This window comes from Erythrolamprus reginae, chromosome 3, assembly GCF_031021105.1.
Source record: "Erythrolamprus reginae isolate rEryReg1 chromosome 3, rEryReg1.hap1, whole genome shotgun sequence".
Taxonomy (NCBI): Eukaryota; Metazoa; Chordata; class Lepidosauria; order Squamata; family Dipsadidae; genus Erythrolamprus; species Erythrolamprus reginae.
Genome location: NC_091952.1, coordinates 173,947,663 through 173,961,500, shown reverse-complemented (window position 1 = coordinate 173,961,500; position 13,838 = coordinate 173,947,663). Strand labels below are relative to the sequence as shown.

Here is a 13,838-nt window from a genome sequence, read left to right as displayed (position 1 = left end):
TTAGGTCCCACAGAGTGGGCCTTCTCCGGGTCCCGTCAACTAAACAATGTCGTTTGGCGGGACCCAGTGGAAGAGCCTTCTCTGTGGCGGCCCCGGCCATCTGGAACCAACTCCCTCCAGAGATTAGAATTGCCCCTACCCTCCTTGCCTTTTGTAAGCTTCTTAAAACCCACCTCTGCCGCCAGGCATGGGGAAACTGAGATATTCTTTCCCCCTAGGACTTTACAATTTTATGCATGGTATGTTTGTATGTATGTTTGGTTTTATAATAAGGGTTTTTTCAGTTGTTTTAGTGTTGGATTGTTACATGCTGTTTTTATTACTGCTGTTAGCCGCCCCGAGTCTGCGGAGAGGGGCGGCATACAAATCCAATAAATAAATAAAATAAATAAATAAGATATTGGCATGTCGTTTATATTTTTAGGTTTTTATAAATGGGTATGTTGGAGTTTATAGTTATTCATTTTATTAAATGGTTCAGTCATTAGATAGACAAACTTGATCATGCCTTATACTAAATCATTAAAACCCATAATATTTCAGAAAGCATGAGGTGTGGCAACACAGTTTGATACCTAGAGGAAAGCAATTTTATCACCCTCCAGATACCCCAAAAATAGAAATTGGTAGCTAGCATGCCCTTTACAGAGAGACATTCCTCCTGTCTTTTTGCAATGGCAATCACAGTGGCAAATGAATTAACAGAATTGGTAGAATTAATATGCCATAAATATACAATTTCCTCTTTCTCTTTGTATATAACGTGGTATGGTTAGGAGTGCTAATGGGGGCTATATGCAGCATTTTACTTTAAAGCAACTGTATTCTCAGTTGTACTTGATGAGGTTATTTGAGTTGTCCAGGGCAAGTAGCCAGCTCCTCGTAGCCCAGTTACACCCTGCTCTATGATTGGTAAATGTGTGGTGGGTACCAAACAGTGAATGAACAGTAAAGAACCTGATGTCCATGTGCTAGGGCTCTCAAGGTCAATGTTGCACACATTTTGTCTTCCCATAAGCAAACAAATCTATGTGTGCCTTTCCCTCTCTCTCTCTCTCTCTCTCACTCTCACACACACACACCCTAGAAAAGGCATTTTAAAACCAAACACAAAGTTGTACATCTGAGAGCCAACATGTTTCAAGTATATGGTAAAGTGACTGTTAGCCAGAAGTCCTACCTCAATGTTGGGATGTTTCAGTGTACTTAATCACCACAACATCAGCTACTGGCTTCTTAAGCAACAACCAGCAAAAAAAAGTGCAAAAGAACAGCATCCAGTAGAATAGAGGCAAAAGCGTACGGAATAATAAGCACAAAGTTCGACATATAGGCCACATCCAAACATCTGATTTGCCACGCTCTCCTCCTAATGTAGAACCGGCAGAAAATTGTGCCACATTAAATCTTTCCTCCCCCAACAGATCTTTGAAACATAGAAGATTGACGGCAGAAAAAGACCTCCTGGTCCATCTAGTCTGCCCTTATACTATTTCCTGTATTTTATCTTAGGATGGATATATGTTTATCCCAGGCATGTTTCAATTCAGTTACTGTGGATTTACCAACCATGTGTGCTGGAGGTTTGCTTCCCAATTCTCCATATAACATCACCACTTAAAGGACTGTGGTTTATAGTTTCCCTGGCTGAAATTCTAATTTTTCTTGGTATCATCCTGCTGCTTCTCCAGTGCTGCTTCTCCAGTGCAGAAAAATACATTGTAGGTTGTTGTTGTTGTTGTTGTTATTATTATTATTATTATTATTATTATTATTATTATTATTATTTGGATTTGTATGCCGCCCCTCTCCACAGACTCGGGGCGGCTAACAACAATGATAAAAAACAACATGTAACAATCCAATTTAATAAAACAACTAAAAACCCTTATTATAAATACCAAACATACACACAAACATACCATACATAACTTGTAATGGCCTAACTCCCCCATGCCTGGCGACAAAGGTGGGTCTTGAGTAATTTGTGAAAGACAAGGAGGGTGGGGGCCGTTCTAATCTCTGGGGGGAGTTGATTCCAGGGGGCCGGGGCCGCCACAGAGAAGCCTCTTCCCCTGGGGCCCGCCAAACGACATTGTTTGGTTGACGGGACCCGGAGAAGGCCAACTCTGTGGGACCTTATCGGCCGCTGGGATTCGTGCGGTAGAAGGCGGTTCCGGATGTATTCTGGCCCAATGCCATGTAGGGCTTTAAAGGTCATTACCAACACAGGTTACTGGCATAATCAACCTGAATCAAGATATTAGAGAAAACTCCACTCCCAGGGCATAGGATCTCAAACCATCTTGGAGCTGTCTCATTACAGAAGAAGGCATATAAGCTTAGGAAATAATGGACTAACGTCAGGGCAAGGAAGATAATGTGGATTGCTCCATGGTAGCAGAAATAGGAAGATCTCTTCAACTGAACTGACCTGAGCTGCAGAATATAAACACTCAGGTTTGGAAAGGTTTCCTTGAAAGAAATACATTCTTATTCAATCAATGTTGGGCATTCTATTTTAATTATAAATCCCAATTGTGAATTGGCGATGCCGTTGCAATCCACTAGTACAGAAAGCCAGGAGTTTCCTTTTGCACAAACTTGGGAATCAGACACCTTTCCCCGACTTCAGTGCACTCGAAATGTTTGGCTCCATCTGCCAGAATATATCCAACTGATGTGGCCTTTGCTGAGAATTCTGGAAATAGAAATTCACACATCAGAAAAGGCCTAAAGTGGAACAAATGAATTCTGATGACCATTAACAATGCCAATGTAGTGTGGAACCCGGGGTGGGCTGCTGCCCGGATGGGGGGGGGGGACACTCAGTAGGGCAGCAAAAATGGAGCTCCACCCCAGAGCGCCCAATTTGCACTGAAAGATGTTGAAAGAAAATGCATAAGCCACGCCCACAGTGTGCTAGTAACAATTTTGGTAGCCCTTCACTGTATAGAACAGAATCACACTTTACTTCTCCAGCCAATAGACTCATTAGTTTGGTGTTTGCAATTATATAACTGTTTGCCTTTGGCAAACATGTCATATACATGATCCAAAGCTACTAAGATTCAGATAGAGCCTAAATCAGCCAATAATTCTAGGTGGTGCTCCGACTTTGAATCATTCTCTTTGAAAAATCATTCTGATTCCGCCACCACTCAATGTATGCTTTTCTGCACCAGAGCAGGAACTGACCAATGGGTCTCTAGAGCGGTGTTTTTCAGTCTCACCAGCTTTAAGGTATGGTTTGCTGCTCCCCGAATTCCAGGCTGTCATGAAAAAGATTTTTGATCTCTGCAAACCAGGCTAAACTTGACCTATTTATTATTTTGTATTTCAGGTGTTATCTGTCTGATGCTTTTAAAATCTAGCAAGCTTTCTATAGGTTGCATATTTACCGTACTACTCAAGGCACTGCATTTTTTCAAATTCAATTCAATTTATTAGATTTGTATGCCACCCCTCTCCGAAGACTCGGGCGGCTCACAACAATAATAAAAACAATATTCCAGCGAAAACAAATCTAATATTAAAAAGCACATAAAACCCTATCATATTTTAAAAAGCAAACAACATATACATACCCAAACATAAATATAAAAAAGCCTGGGGGAAAGGTGTCTCAACTCCCCCATGCCTGGTGGTATAGATGGGTCTTGAGTAATTTATGAAATACAAGGAGTGTGGGGGCAGTTCTAATCTCCGGGGGGAGTTGATTCCAGAGGGTTGGGGCTGCCACAGAGAAGGCTCTTCCCCTGGGGCCTGCCAAACGACATTGTTTGGTCGACGGGACCTGGAGAAGGCCAACTCTGTGGGATCTTATCGGTCGCTGGGATTCGTGCAGTAGCAGGCGGTTCCGGAGGTACTCTGGTCCAATGCCATGCAGGGCTTTAAAGGTCCTAACCAACACTTTGAATTGTGCCCGGAAACTGATCGGCAGCCAATGCAGGCCACGGAGTGTTGCAGAAACGTGGGCGAATCTAGGAAGCCCCACGATGACAATAAAATACTTTCTTAATGATTTGCTGAATCTCTGTCTTCCACTTCAACTCAGATTTGTGGTTTGTCAACTATTTTGTCAAAATTGAATTATAAATTATCTGCGCCCATAGCAAGTTCTTCAGTTCACTGATTTTCACGAATAGCAGTTTTTTTGTTTCTTTTATCCTGCTCAGGTGACTCCATCTGATATGACCTTTCATAGCCTTAACATCAGGAGAGTACCTCTTTCTATACAAACAGAGTGGAAGGCTTTAGTTAAGTAAATATTTATCTGTCATGTAGTTGAACAGAAGGGACAAAAAGTTTCCTCTGTGTCCATATTCTTCTGAAGAGGTTTTGCTACTACCCATTTATATGTTAACAACTAACAAACAAGTCTTGCTTCCCAAAACATTTTTTTAAAGCTCTGTTTGATGCAATAATGCAATGGGGGCATGGCTACATTATAAAGTATTTTAGTTCTAGAAATTTCCAAAACAGGGTATTAAATCCCATTAGTATAATTTCCAGATGAGCATTTAAAGTCGGTTACAGTCAATAACCAGTTCTTAGTCTCTTTCAACAATCATACACATTCTTCAGAATTGCCTGATAACTAATTTTCTACCATAGAATTATTATTATTATTATTATTATTATTATTATTATTATTATTATTATTATTATTATTATTTATTAGATTTGTATGCCGCCCCTCTCCGTAGACTCGGGGCGGCTCACAACAACAACAAAGACAATGTAAGAACAAATCTAATAATTTTAAAAACACTAAAAAACCCATTATTAAAAGCAAACATACAGACAAACATACCATGTATAAACTGTATAAGCCCGGAGGAGAGACAGTGATCCCTCAAGTATCGCGAGGGTTATGTTCCAAGACCCCTCGCGATACTCGATTTTTCGCAGTATAGTGGTGCGGAAGTAAAAACACCATCTGCGCATGCGCGCCCTTTTTTCCATGGCCGCACATGCACGGATGGTGTTTTTACTTCCGCACCTGGGAAGACCCAGGGAAGGTTCCTTCCGCCGCCCAGCAGCTGATCTGCTCGGCAGCGCCGCAGCAGCGAGGAGCCGAAGATCCGGGTTTTCCCACCGCCCACGCGAAGGGGAAACCCCGATCTTCGGCTTCTCGCTGCTGCCGCGCCCCCCGCTTGTCCGCCCGCCGCTTGACCGCCGCCTGCCTGCCTGCCGCTTGTCCGCCCGCCGCTTGCCCGCCGCTTGCCTGCCCGCCGCTTGTCCGCCGCTTGCCTGCCCGCCGCTTGTCCACCGCTTGCCTGCCCGCCGCTTGTCCGCCCGCCGCTTGTCCGCCGCCTCGCTTGTCCGCCCGCCGCTTGTCCACCGCCTGCCTGCCTGCAGCAGCAGCGAGCAGACAAAGATCGGGGTTTCCCCGCCGCCCACGCAAAGGGGAAACCCCGGCTCCTCGCTGATGCGCCCGCCCGCCTGCCGCCCGCCGCCCGCCAGCAAGAGGGGGAGAGATAGAGAAAGAGAGAGAAGGAAAGAAAGAGATGAGAGGGAGGAAGAGAGTGTGAGAGAGGAAGAAGCAAGATAGAGAAAGAGAGAGAGAAAGAAAGATGAGAAAGGAAGGAAGAGAGTGACGTCATCGGGTGGAAAAATCGCGATATAGCGTTTCGCGAAGAACGAGATCGCGAAAATCGAGGGATCACTGTATCTCAGTTCCCCCATGCCTGACGGCAGAGATGGGTCTTAAGAACATTACGAAAGGCAAGGAGGGTGGGGGCAGTTCTAATCTCCAGGGGGAGCTGGTTCCAGAGGGTCGGGGCCGCCAGAGAGAAGGCTCTTCTCCTGGGTCCCGCCAAACAACATTGTTTAGTCGACGGGACCTGGAGAAGGCCAACTCTGTGGGACCTAACCGGTCGCTGGGATTCGTGCGGCAGAAGGCGGTCCCGGAATATTTGGTGTACAGATAGTCCTTGTTTATCAACTATAATTGGGACAGGTAACTCGTTCACTAAGTGAAATCATGACTATACTTACAATCATACTTCAGCTTACCTTCACTTTACAGACCTGCAAAAATCATAAATGTACTTTTCCTCATCATCAAAGCTGTAAAAGGTTACTAAATGAGGCATTTGCTAAATGAGGACTTGCCTGTATTGTATTTTGGTATGATTATGCACAATTTATTTCTTACAACGTACTGTACATTCTGTTCAGAAAATATGTTAAAATGCTATCCACAAACCTGCAAGCCTGTAGCTCATTAGTTGAAAAAAGAAAGTTCATTTTGTGAATAACAAAATAGGCATGATTATTAGGATGACAGTGAAATTACAAGAATAGATTTTGGAGTGGGAAGGAGAAAGTTGGTTGATTGCAATGTAATTAGGCCAAAAGTAGTAAATGAGAAGTTCTATGGTTGCTATGAAATAATTTGTCCTCGCCCCACTCCAAGTGTGAAATTATTGGAAAAGCATTTCAACTTGTCTTCCTGTAGATTAGCATTAAAATAAGAATTATCAAACTAATGTCCCAAAATATAGTAGGAATTAGTTTAACAAATACAAAGTCCTCTAAACAAAGCTTTTATGAACTTGGGAACCTTTTTTTTTTCATTTTTGACCTTTTCATTTGTTTCTAGGGAACTGAAGAAGGGTAATAATGCCAGAAGGGGAAAATAAGTTGGAATCCTTGTAAAAATGTTCTTGTTCAGGGAGTAGAAATAAGCATTTACATTTCTACTTGCCTTCAAACAGACATAGAAACATAGAAGTCTGACGGCAGAAAAAGACCTCATGGTCCATCTAGTCTGCCCTTATACTATTTTCTGTATTTTATCTTAGGATGGATATATGTTTATCCCAGGCATGTTTAAATTCAGTTACTGTGGATTTATCTACCACGTCTGCTGGAAGTTTGTTCCAAGGATCTACTACTCTTTCAGTAAAATAATATTTTCTCATGTTGCTTTTGATCTTTCCCCCAACTAACTTCAGATTGTGTCCCCTTGTTCTTGTGTTCACTTTCCTATTAAAAACACTTCCCTCCTGGACCTTATTTAACCCTTTAATATATTTAAATGTTTCGATCATGTCCCCCCTTTTCCTTCTGTCCTCCAGACTATATAGATTGAGTTCATTAAGTCTTTCCTGATACGTTTTATGCTTAAGACCTTTCACCATTTATTTTATTTATTTATTATTTGGATTTGTATGCCGCCCCTCTCCGAAGACCATTCTTGTAGCCCGTCTTTGGACCCGTTCAATTTTGTCAATATCTTTGATCTCCAAACCTGTTATGAAGGTTATGTTCTGTTAGCAAAGATATAGACATGTATAAGGCCAGCTAAAACTGCAGCCCTGGTCCATTTCTCATCAATTAAAAACAAAGATGAGCACAGAAGGAGCACATTTTATCAGGAGAATCATAGGGTGGAATCCATGTTTATAATAGCAGCAGAATAAAGTTTGCAGTGCTGGTTTATTTTACATTGTTATTAGAAAAAATGCATGTTTGAATGCTTTCACCTGTTTGTTTTATTTAAATACTGTCCCATTTTTTTTACACATCAGTGCCCAGGACAGATAAAATACAAAGCAATCTAGAAACCGGTATATAGAAATGGAGCATCTCCCTTATGAAACCAGGTTGCAACACCTTGGTCTCTTCAGCCTTGAATGACGACGTTTAAGGGGTGACTTGGTCGAAGTGTATAAAATCATGCATGGGATAGAAAAGGTGGATAGAGGAAAATTATTTTCTCTATCACACAATACTAGGACGAGGGGGCACTCCCTAAAACTCATAGGTGTTATAGAATTTTTATTATTAGGTTTGTTCCATTGTTTATACTGTTTTTATTACTATTGTGAGCAGCCCCGAGTCTTCGGAGAGGGGCGGCATACAAATCTAAATAAATAAATAAGTAAGTAAGTAAGAAAGCGAGGATAAATTAAGGGAAATATTTCTTCACCCAGAGGGTTGTTGGTTTATGGAATTCACTTCCAGAAGAGGTCATGACAGCTGTCAGCCTGGATAGCTTCAAGGCAGGATTAGACAGATTCATGGATGCCAAGTGTATCAGTGGTTATTGAAACGGATGTCCATGTGCCACCTCTATGTTGGTTGAGGCAGGCAGGATTTCCTTGAGTACCATTTGTTGGGGGTCAAGGGAAAGGGAGGGTTTTGCTTTCTCTTTCTGCTCAAGATCCCCATGGACAATTGGTGGGCCACTATGTGACACAGAATGCTGGACTCGATGGGCTTTGGCCTGATTCAGCATGGCTGTTCTTATGTAGAAAGCAAGCAGGAAAGGAATGATTTAATGGAGATAATGGCTTTATTCACAGATGAAACAGATCAGCTCAACAAGCCAAAAACTTGTATAAATGAAATTTACCTGGGAACTAATAACTCTTCAGAAAGAGGGACATTAATAAGGAAAGATATCCCAGAACCACAGACATTTTCAACACATGTATTTCAGTCAATGGAGATAGGGGAAAAGGTATATTCTAAAAATCTTAAAATACAAACAGGTTCATAACTAAAAGGCCAAAAAGCAAATAGACCTATTGTGATGACTGGTGAAAAGACCCCACTTCTATTTGAACATTATATGACTGGTGAAAAGACCCCACTTCTATATGAACATTAACTTCATACTTGGCAGTTGAGATAACATGATAGTACATATTCAAGAAAACCTTTATTGTTTGTTGATTTATGACGGCCTTGAGAACTTTATAGCTCTCTTCAACAACTTCCAGCATCCTTCACTGTTGACCATGATAATTGCTACACTTGAGATTTGAAATTCAATAACACTTCAAATATTATACATTCCTTTGGTTTATTATCTCAATATCTCATTGAGCCATCCTGAGTCCCATGGGTTTGGGTGGCATGTAAGTCAAATAAATTAAATTAAATTTGTCAGTCATTATTAACACAATTTTTATTAATTTTTTGCTGGTATAGCATGATAATGTACAATGTATAATTTTGTACTTTTTGTGTGTGTTACATCACTGGTTGACATGATTCTTGTGCAATTGCGATTTGGGCTTTGTGATCAGGAATTCTGAGCTAGATCATTAGGTATTACACAAGCATCCATAAGTTGCAGGTTGACTTGTTTTCATCTAACAGTGATTTTCAACCTGGTGGTTGGGACCCCTTTGGGGGGTCAAACAACCGTTTCACAGGGGTCCCCTAAGACAAATTTCCCATGGAGTTAGGAACTAAAGCTTCTATTCTGGCACCGTGAAACCATGTTTACAATCCGACCAATCAGGCGTTTACAGTGGGTGTGTCCCTCTGGCCTTCCTGCCAATCAGCTTAAAGCTCTGTTGGGAGAATTGCCGTTAGACTTATGGCTGGGAGTCACCGCAACGTGAGGAACTGTATTAAAGGGTCGCGGCATAAAAAAGTTGAGAACCACTGTCATAGAGTATCAAGGTTGGCCAGTTAAATTTATGGATTAGAGAAAAGTAAATTCATTATTGTTCTGCCAGCGTGTTTCAACCGCCCATAATTACAGGGTAATTAGTCCAGGAAGACACACACCACACAATAAAAGGAAAACCCAAAAGTTTTTATAAACAGAAAAACAGAAACAGCTCCATTTTTAAATGTCAAATGGATTTTCTGATACACACAAGGCACAGGTTAAATGCAATCCAATTGTTCACCCAATAACTGGGAAATTGAGTCCAATTCTAAAGTTCAGAGAGTCCCCACACAATCTTGAACAGCACAAAAACCACGATCTTGACGAAACAATGAATCAGATAAACTGCCATGAGGCTAAAACACCAGGTTGCACTTTTATCTGTAGCACTAATTACAGCAGCCCGACCCAACCACAGGTGGCCTCATTTTCTCTTGTAATAATCCTTCAGTTGTTGTCTCCTATGCATCACTCTACGCATGCGTGGATGTGTCATTAATTCTTGTTCAGAATCCAAGGATGATACAGATCATTGATCTCCTCCTGGGCTGTCTGCCAAACTCCCCTCTTCCCTGTCACTCACGCTTCCTTGGTCAGAGGAGGCTTCGTCGGCAGATTCCATCGGGAGCAAAACAGGCCTGCGGCATGTGGATGTTTCCCCCGCATCCACCTGCACATTCCTTGGGGCAGGAGCTGGGCCAGAGCTAACCACAACAGTTATGCTCTCATGTCTATGGAGATTCTGAGTCATCCAGATCATGGTTGCTTCAAAGGTGCTTTTTCAAGAGACAACTGGGCTTTTCTTTGAAGACGTTTCAAACTCAAAGCTGAAGAAGCTTCTTGGATGAGAAGCAAAACATCTTCAAAGAAAACCCAAAAAGTCCAGTTTGCCTCTTGAATAAGCACATTATGCCCTTATCCTGTAAGGGGTGCCTCTTGCATCTCTGATCCAGCTTTGAATAAATAAGTTCAATTTTAACTGCAGATATCAAGTGAGAAATTTTACATGGATGAACATATACTGTATTTGGCAGAAAGGTCTGTGTTTATTTATGTGATCAATTATTCCGCTAAGTGTATTGAGAGAGAGGACGTAGGCGTTTGAACTGGGAAATATATATATATATGTTTATTTTAGAAGTGAGGTAAATAATAAAAGCCTTGACTCACGATGTTATTCTAACAACAGATTAAAAGCTTATTTTCAAAGTAGAGGGGAGGAGGGTTGATTACCTTAGGAGAGATTCTTCCTCGATTAAACAGAAATGATCAGTTGCAACTAGGCTTTGATGAGAGAGGAAAGGGAGGGGAGAACCTCCTTGAACATTTGATCTATTAGCTTTTTCGCCTGCCAAAAATACTGGGGAGGGAATGTTGTGTTCTAGGTCATGCATAGATTGGGCAGTCCAGCATTCTTGTTTTTGGCAAACACTGCAAGTGCAAACAAAGGGATAGCTCGCTGAAAATTTACCGCTATCCTTTTAAACTATTACAGGCCTATCTGTGCCTGTGTATGTGTGTTTGTTCTTAAATGCTATTATTCAGAAGGTCACTTTCTGCAAATATTACTTAAGGCCAGGGATTCTGCCATGTCTCTATGGACACACCCTTTAATTTATGTTTCATTTTTCATGCCTACATTCTTTACATTCTAGCATTTGATATTTTTTTTAATCCTGAAAAAAAAATGATATGCAGTTGTTTAAGCTGTTTCTATGCGCTTACAGTATATGAATGTACTATGTAAGTAGAAATGGGAGACACATCAGCTGTAATGACTCCGGTAGAAGCCTCAGTAAGTTTAAACATACAGTGCTACCTCTACCTAAGAATGCCTCTACTTTTTTAGATAAGAACTGGGTGTTCAAGATTTTTTCTCTTCTCAAGAACATTTTCTAATTAAGAACCCGAGCCCGGAAAAAATTTCCAGGAAATTCGAGAGCAGCACGAAGGCCCAGCCAGTTTCCTGCCATTCCCCCTTTAATCCCAGCCATCCCGGGTTTTTCTGGGCTGCCAGAGGAGCCTTTCGGTGGTGCTTAAGAAGGTTTTGGAAGTCTAGAGCAAACAAAGCATTTTCCTTCCTCTGGGCGCTTGGAGAGGGAATAAACCTCTGACAGGGCCCAGAGAAAAGAAACATTCCCTTCGCTCTGGGCAGCCCAGAGCAAACAAAGCATTTTCCTTTCTCTGGGCGCTTGGAGAGGGAATAAACCTCTGACAGGGCCCAGAGAAAAGAAACATTCCCTTCGCTCTGGGCAGCCCAGAGCAAACAGAGCATTTTCCTTTATCTGGGGGCTTGGAGAGGGAATAAACCTCCCATACACCTGGCGTGAGGTTGCCTCCCGGAGCATCTGGGCGCGGAAAGGCAAAAGGGGGGGCTTCGCCCCAGCCCAATCAACTCAGCTTCAGCCAAACCGAGGAGTCACCAATGAAGGAAAGGCAGCTACAAAGCGAGAGAGCAAGAGGGGAGCAGCTGCAACAGACACCTTTCAGTCAAAGGAGCGGGAGGTTTCACCTTCTCCCCAGCCTGGGTTTCTCTCTGGCGCAGTGTATGGGAGGCAGCCTTGTGCCAGGTGTTTGTCCATCAATGTAGGTTATGTGTCTTCTTTGTCCATGTCTCTTCCCCAAATGACCATATTACGTTTCTATCATAATTTCTTATGAGGGCATAATTTCAAATGAGCTACTCTGAAAATCTGTGTATTAAAATCCGTATATCAGGTCATTAATTACCCTCTCTTTTTCCCCAGGTCACTATTGGTCAATTATATACAGCAGAGAAGCTTGTTGTTGAGTGGCCACAAAAAGCATAATCCTGATGCTTTTTTTCTTCAAAAGGATAACTACTGGCAATTCTCAGCATTCTACAACAGGCACAGATTTACATTTAAATGCGTATTATCATCTGTATATATATGACTGAGCTATCTTATTCCTCTGGCTTGAAAACATAAGAATGATTGTATAAAGTATACTTTTATTAGAATTTTATTATTTACGTGCCAATAAAATGGATTGGTTTCATTGTACATGAATGTCATTGTTTGCTCATACATTTTCCTGACAATAAAATATTTGCTCATTTCCTTCTGCTAATGTGCGCTTTTTGTCTGGGTCAGGAGTATATTTTGCAACTCAGGAAATCGGGCTCAAAACCAATTTCTATAAACTGAAGTCCGTTTGAACTTTAGCTCCATTCCAGTACAAATCTGTAAAAAATATAAATTTTCCACCAGTACAGGTTACATTTGTTATTATGTGATTTTAAAATAGAAAATGTGAGCATTTAGGACTTTATAACATTTCTAGAGTCATGACTGGCCAAAATTTGTAACTCTCAAATGATCAGGACTTTTTCTTGATTAGACGTTGTTCTGTCGGGCTCTCTGGTAGACTTCTCCCAAAAATTCACAGGTACAAATTTCAGACACACACACGTTTGAAAATTCAAAACAATGTTCTTTATAATGAAAATTCACTTAAACTAAGCCCTCTTTTTGTATAGCAAAGAGCACTCGTCTCCAAACAAACTGGTAATTTGTACAAGTCCCTTATCAGTTCTGTGATACTTAGCTTGCAGCTGTGAGGCAATTCACAGTCCTTATTCTTTCACAAAGTGAAACAAACTTTGCTCTGGTTTAGTTTCAAAGCGGGGAAAAATCAGCACACAAAAGGTCAAAGTCAGTATAGCAGTCACGAAACACAATGATCAGATAATCCTCCACAATGGCCAAACCCACAGGCTGCTATTTATAGCAGCCTCACTAATTACCACAGCCCCACCCAACCACAGGTGGCCTCATTTTCTTTGATAATAATCTCAGTTGTTGTTGCCTATGCATCGCTCTCCGCATGCGTGGCTGTATCATTAACTTGTTCTGAATCCAAGGAGGAGCTAGATAATTGATCTCCTTCTGAGCTGTCTGCCACACTCTCCTCCTCCCTATCACTCATGTCTTCTTGGTCAGAGGAACCTTCATCAGCAGATTCCCCGGGGGGGGGGGGGCAAAACAGGCCTGCAGCATTGGATGTCTCCCCCACATCCACAGTCCTTGGGGCAGGAGCTGGGCCAGAGCTAACCACAACAGACGTGATTCCCCTATTCCAGAGATACTAACTGGAGAGCCACAGTTCTTTGTTTACAGCTACAAAAAAGTTCCATAAGAACTTAAAATTGTTTCAACAGAAAATCATTTTGTATATCTGACAGAACCATACAAGTAAGAAACAAATTGCCTCACTATGTTGCTGACTGTAGAATCTTATCAGTTTCAAAATTCATGAACCAAAATTAGTCTGTTTGTTATTTCAAAGGTTAAAGACCAAAACCAAATCTAAAAAAATCCCCAACATTCTGAAGTTTTGCAAAGCAGTCAGATATTTAGTAATACAGCTGAGTGCTACTAGTTATTTAAGAACA

General features: G+C 41.5%; 1 protein-coding gene across 1 annotated transcript in view; it reads left to right on the top strand.

Moving 5' to 3' along the window:
- Positions 1-12,504, top strand: part of LYRM4 (LYR motif containing 4) — a 60,064-nt gene extending 47,560 nt beyond the window's left edge. The window contains exon 3 of the mRNA XM_070747198.1: positions 12,169-12,504. Within this exon, the coding sequence (XP_070603299.1) occupies positions 12,169-12,231 (63 nt within the window). The 3' untranslated portion in view covers positions 12,232-12,504. The remainder of the gene's footprint in view (positions 1-12,168) is intronic.
- Positions 12,505-13,838: the final 1,334 nt, after the last annotated feature.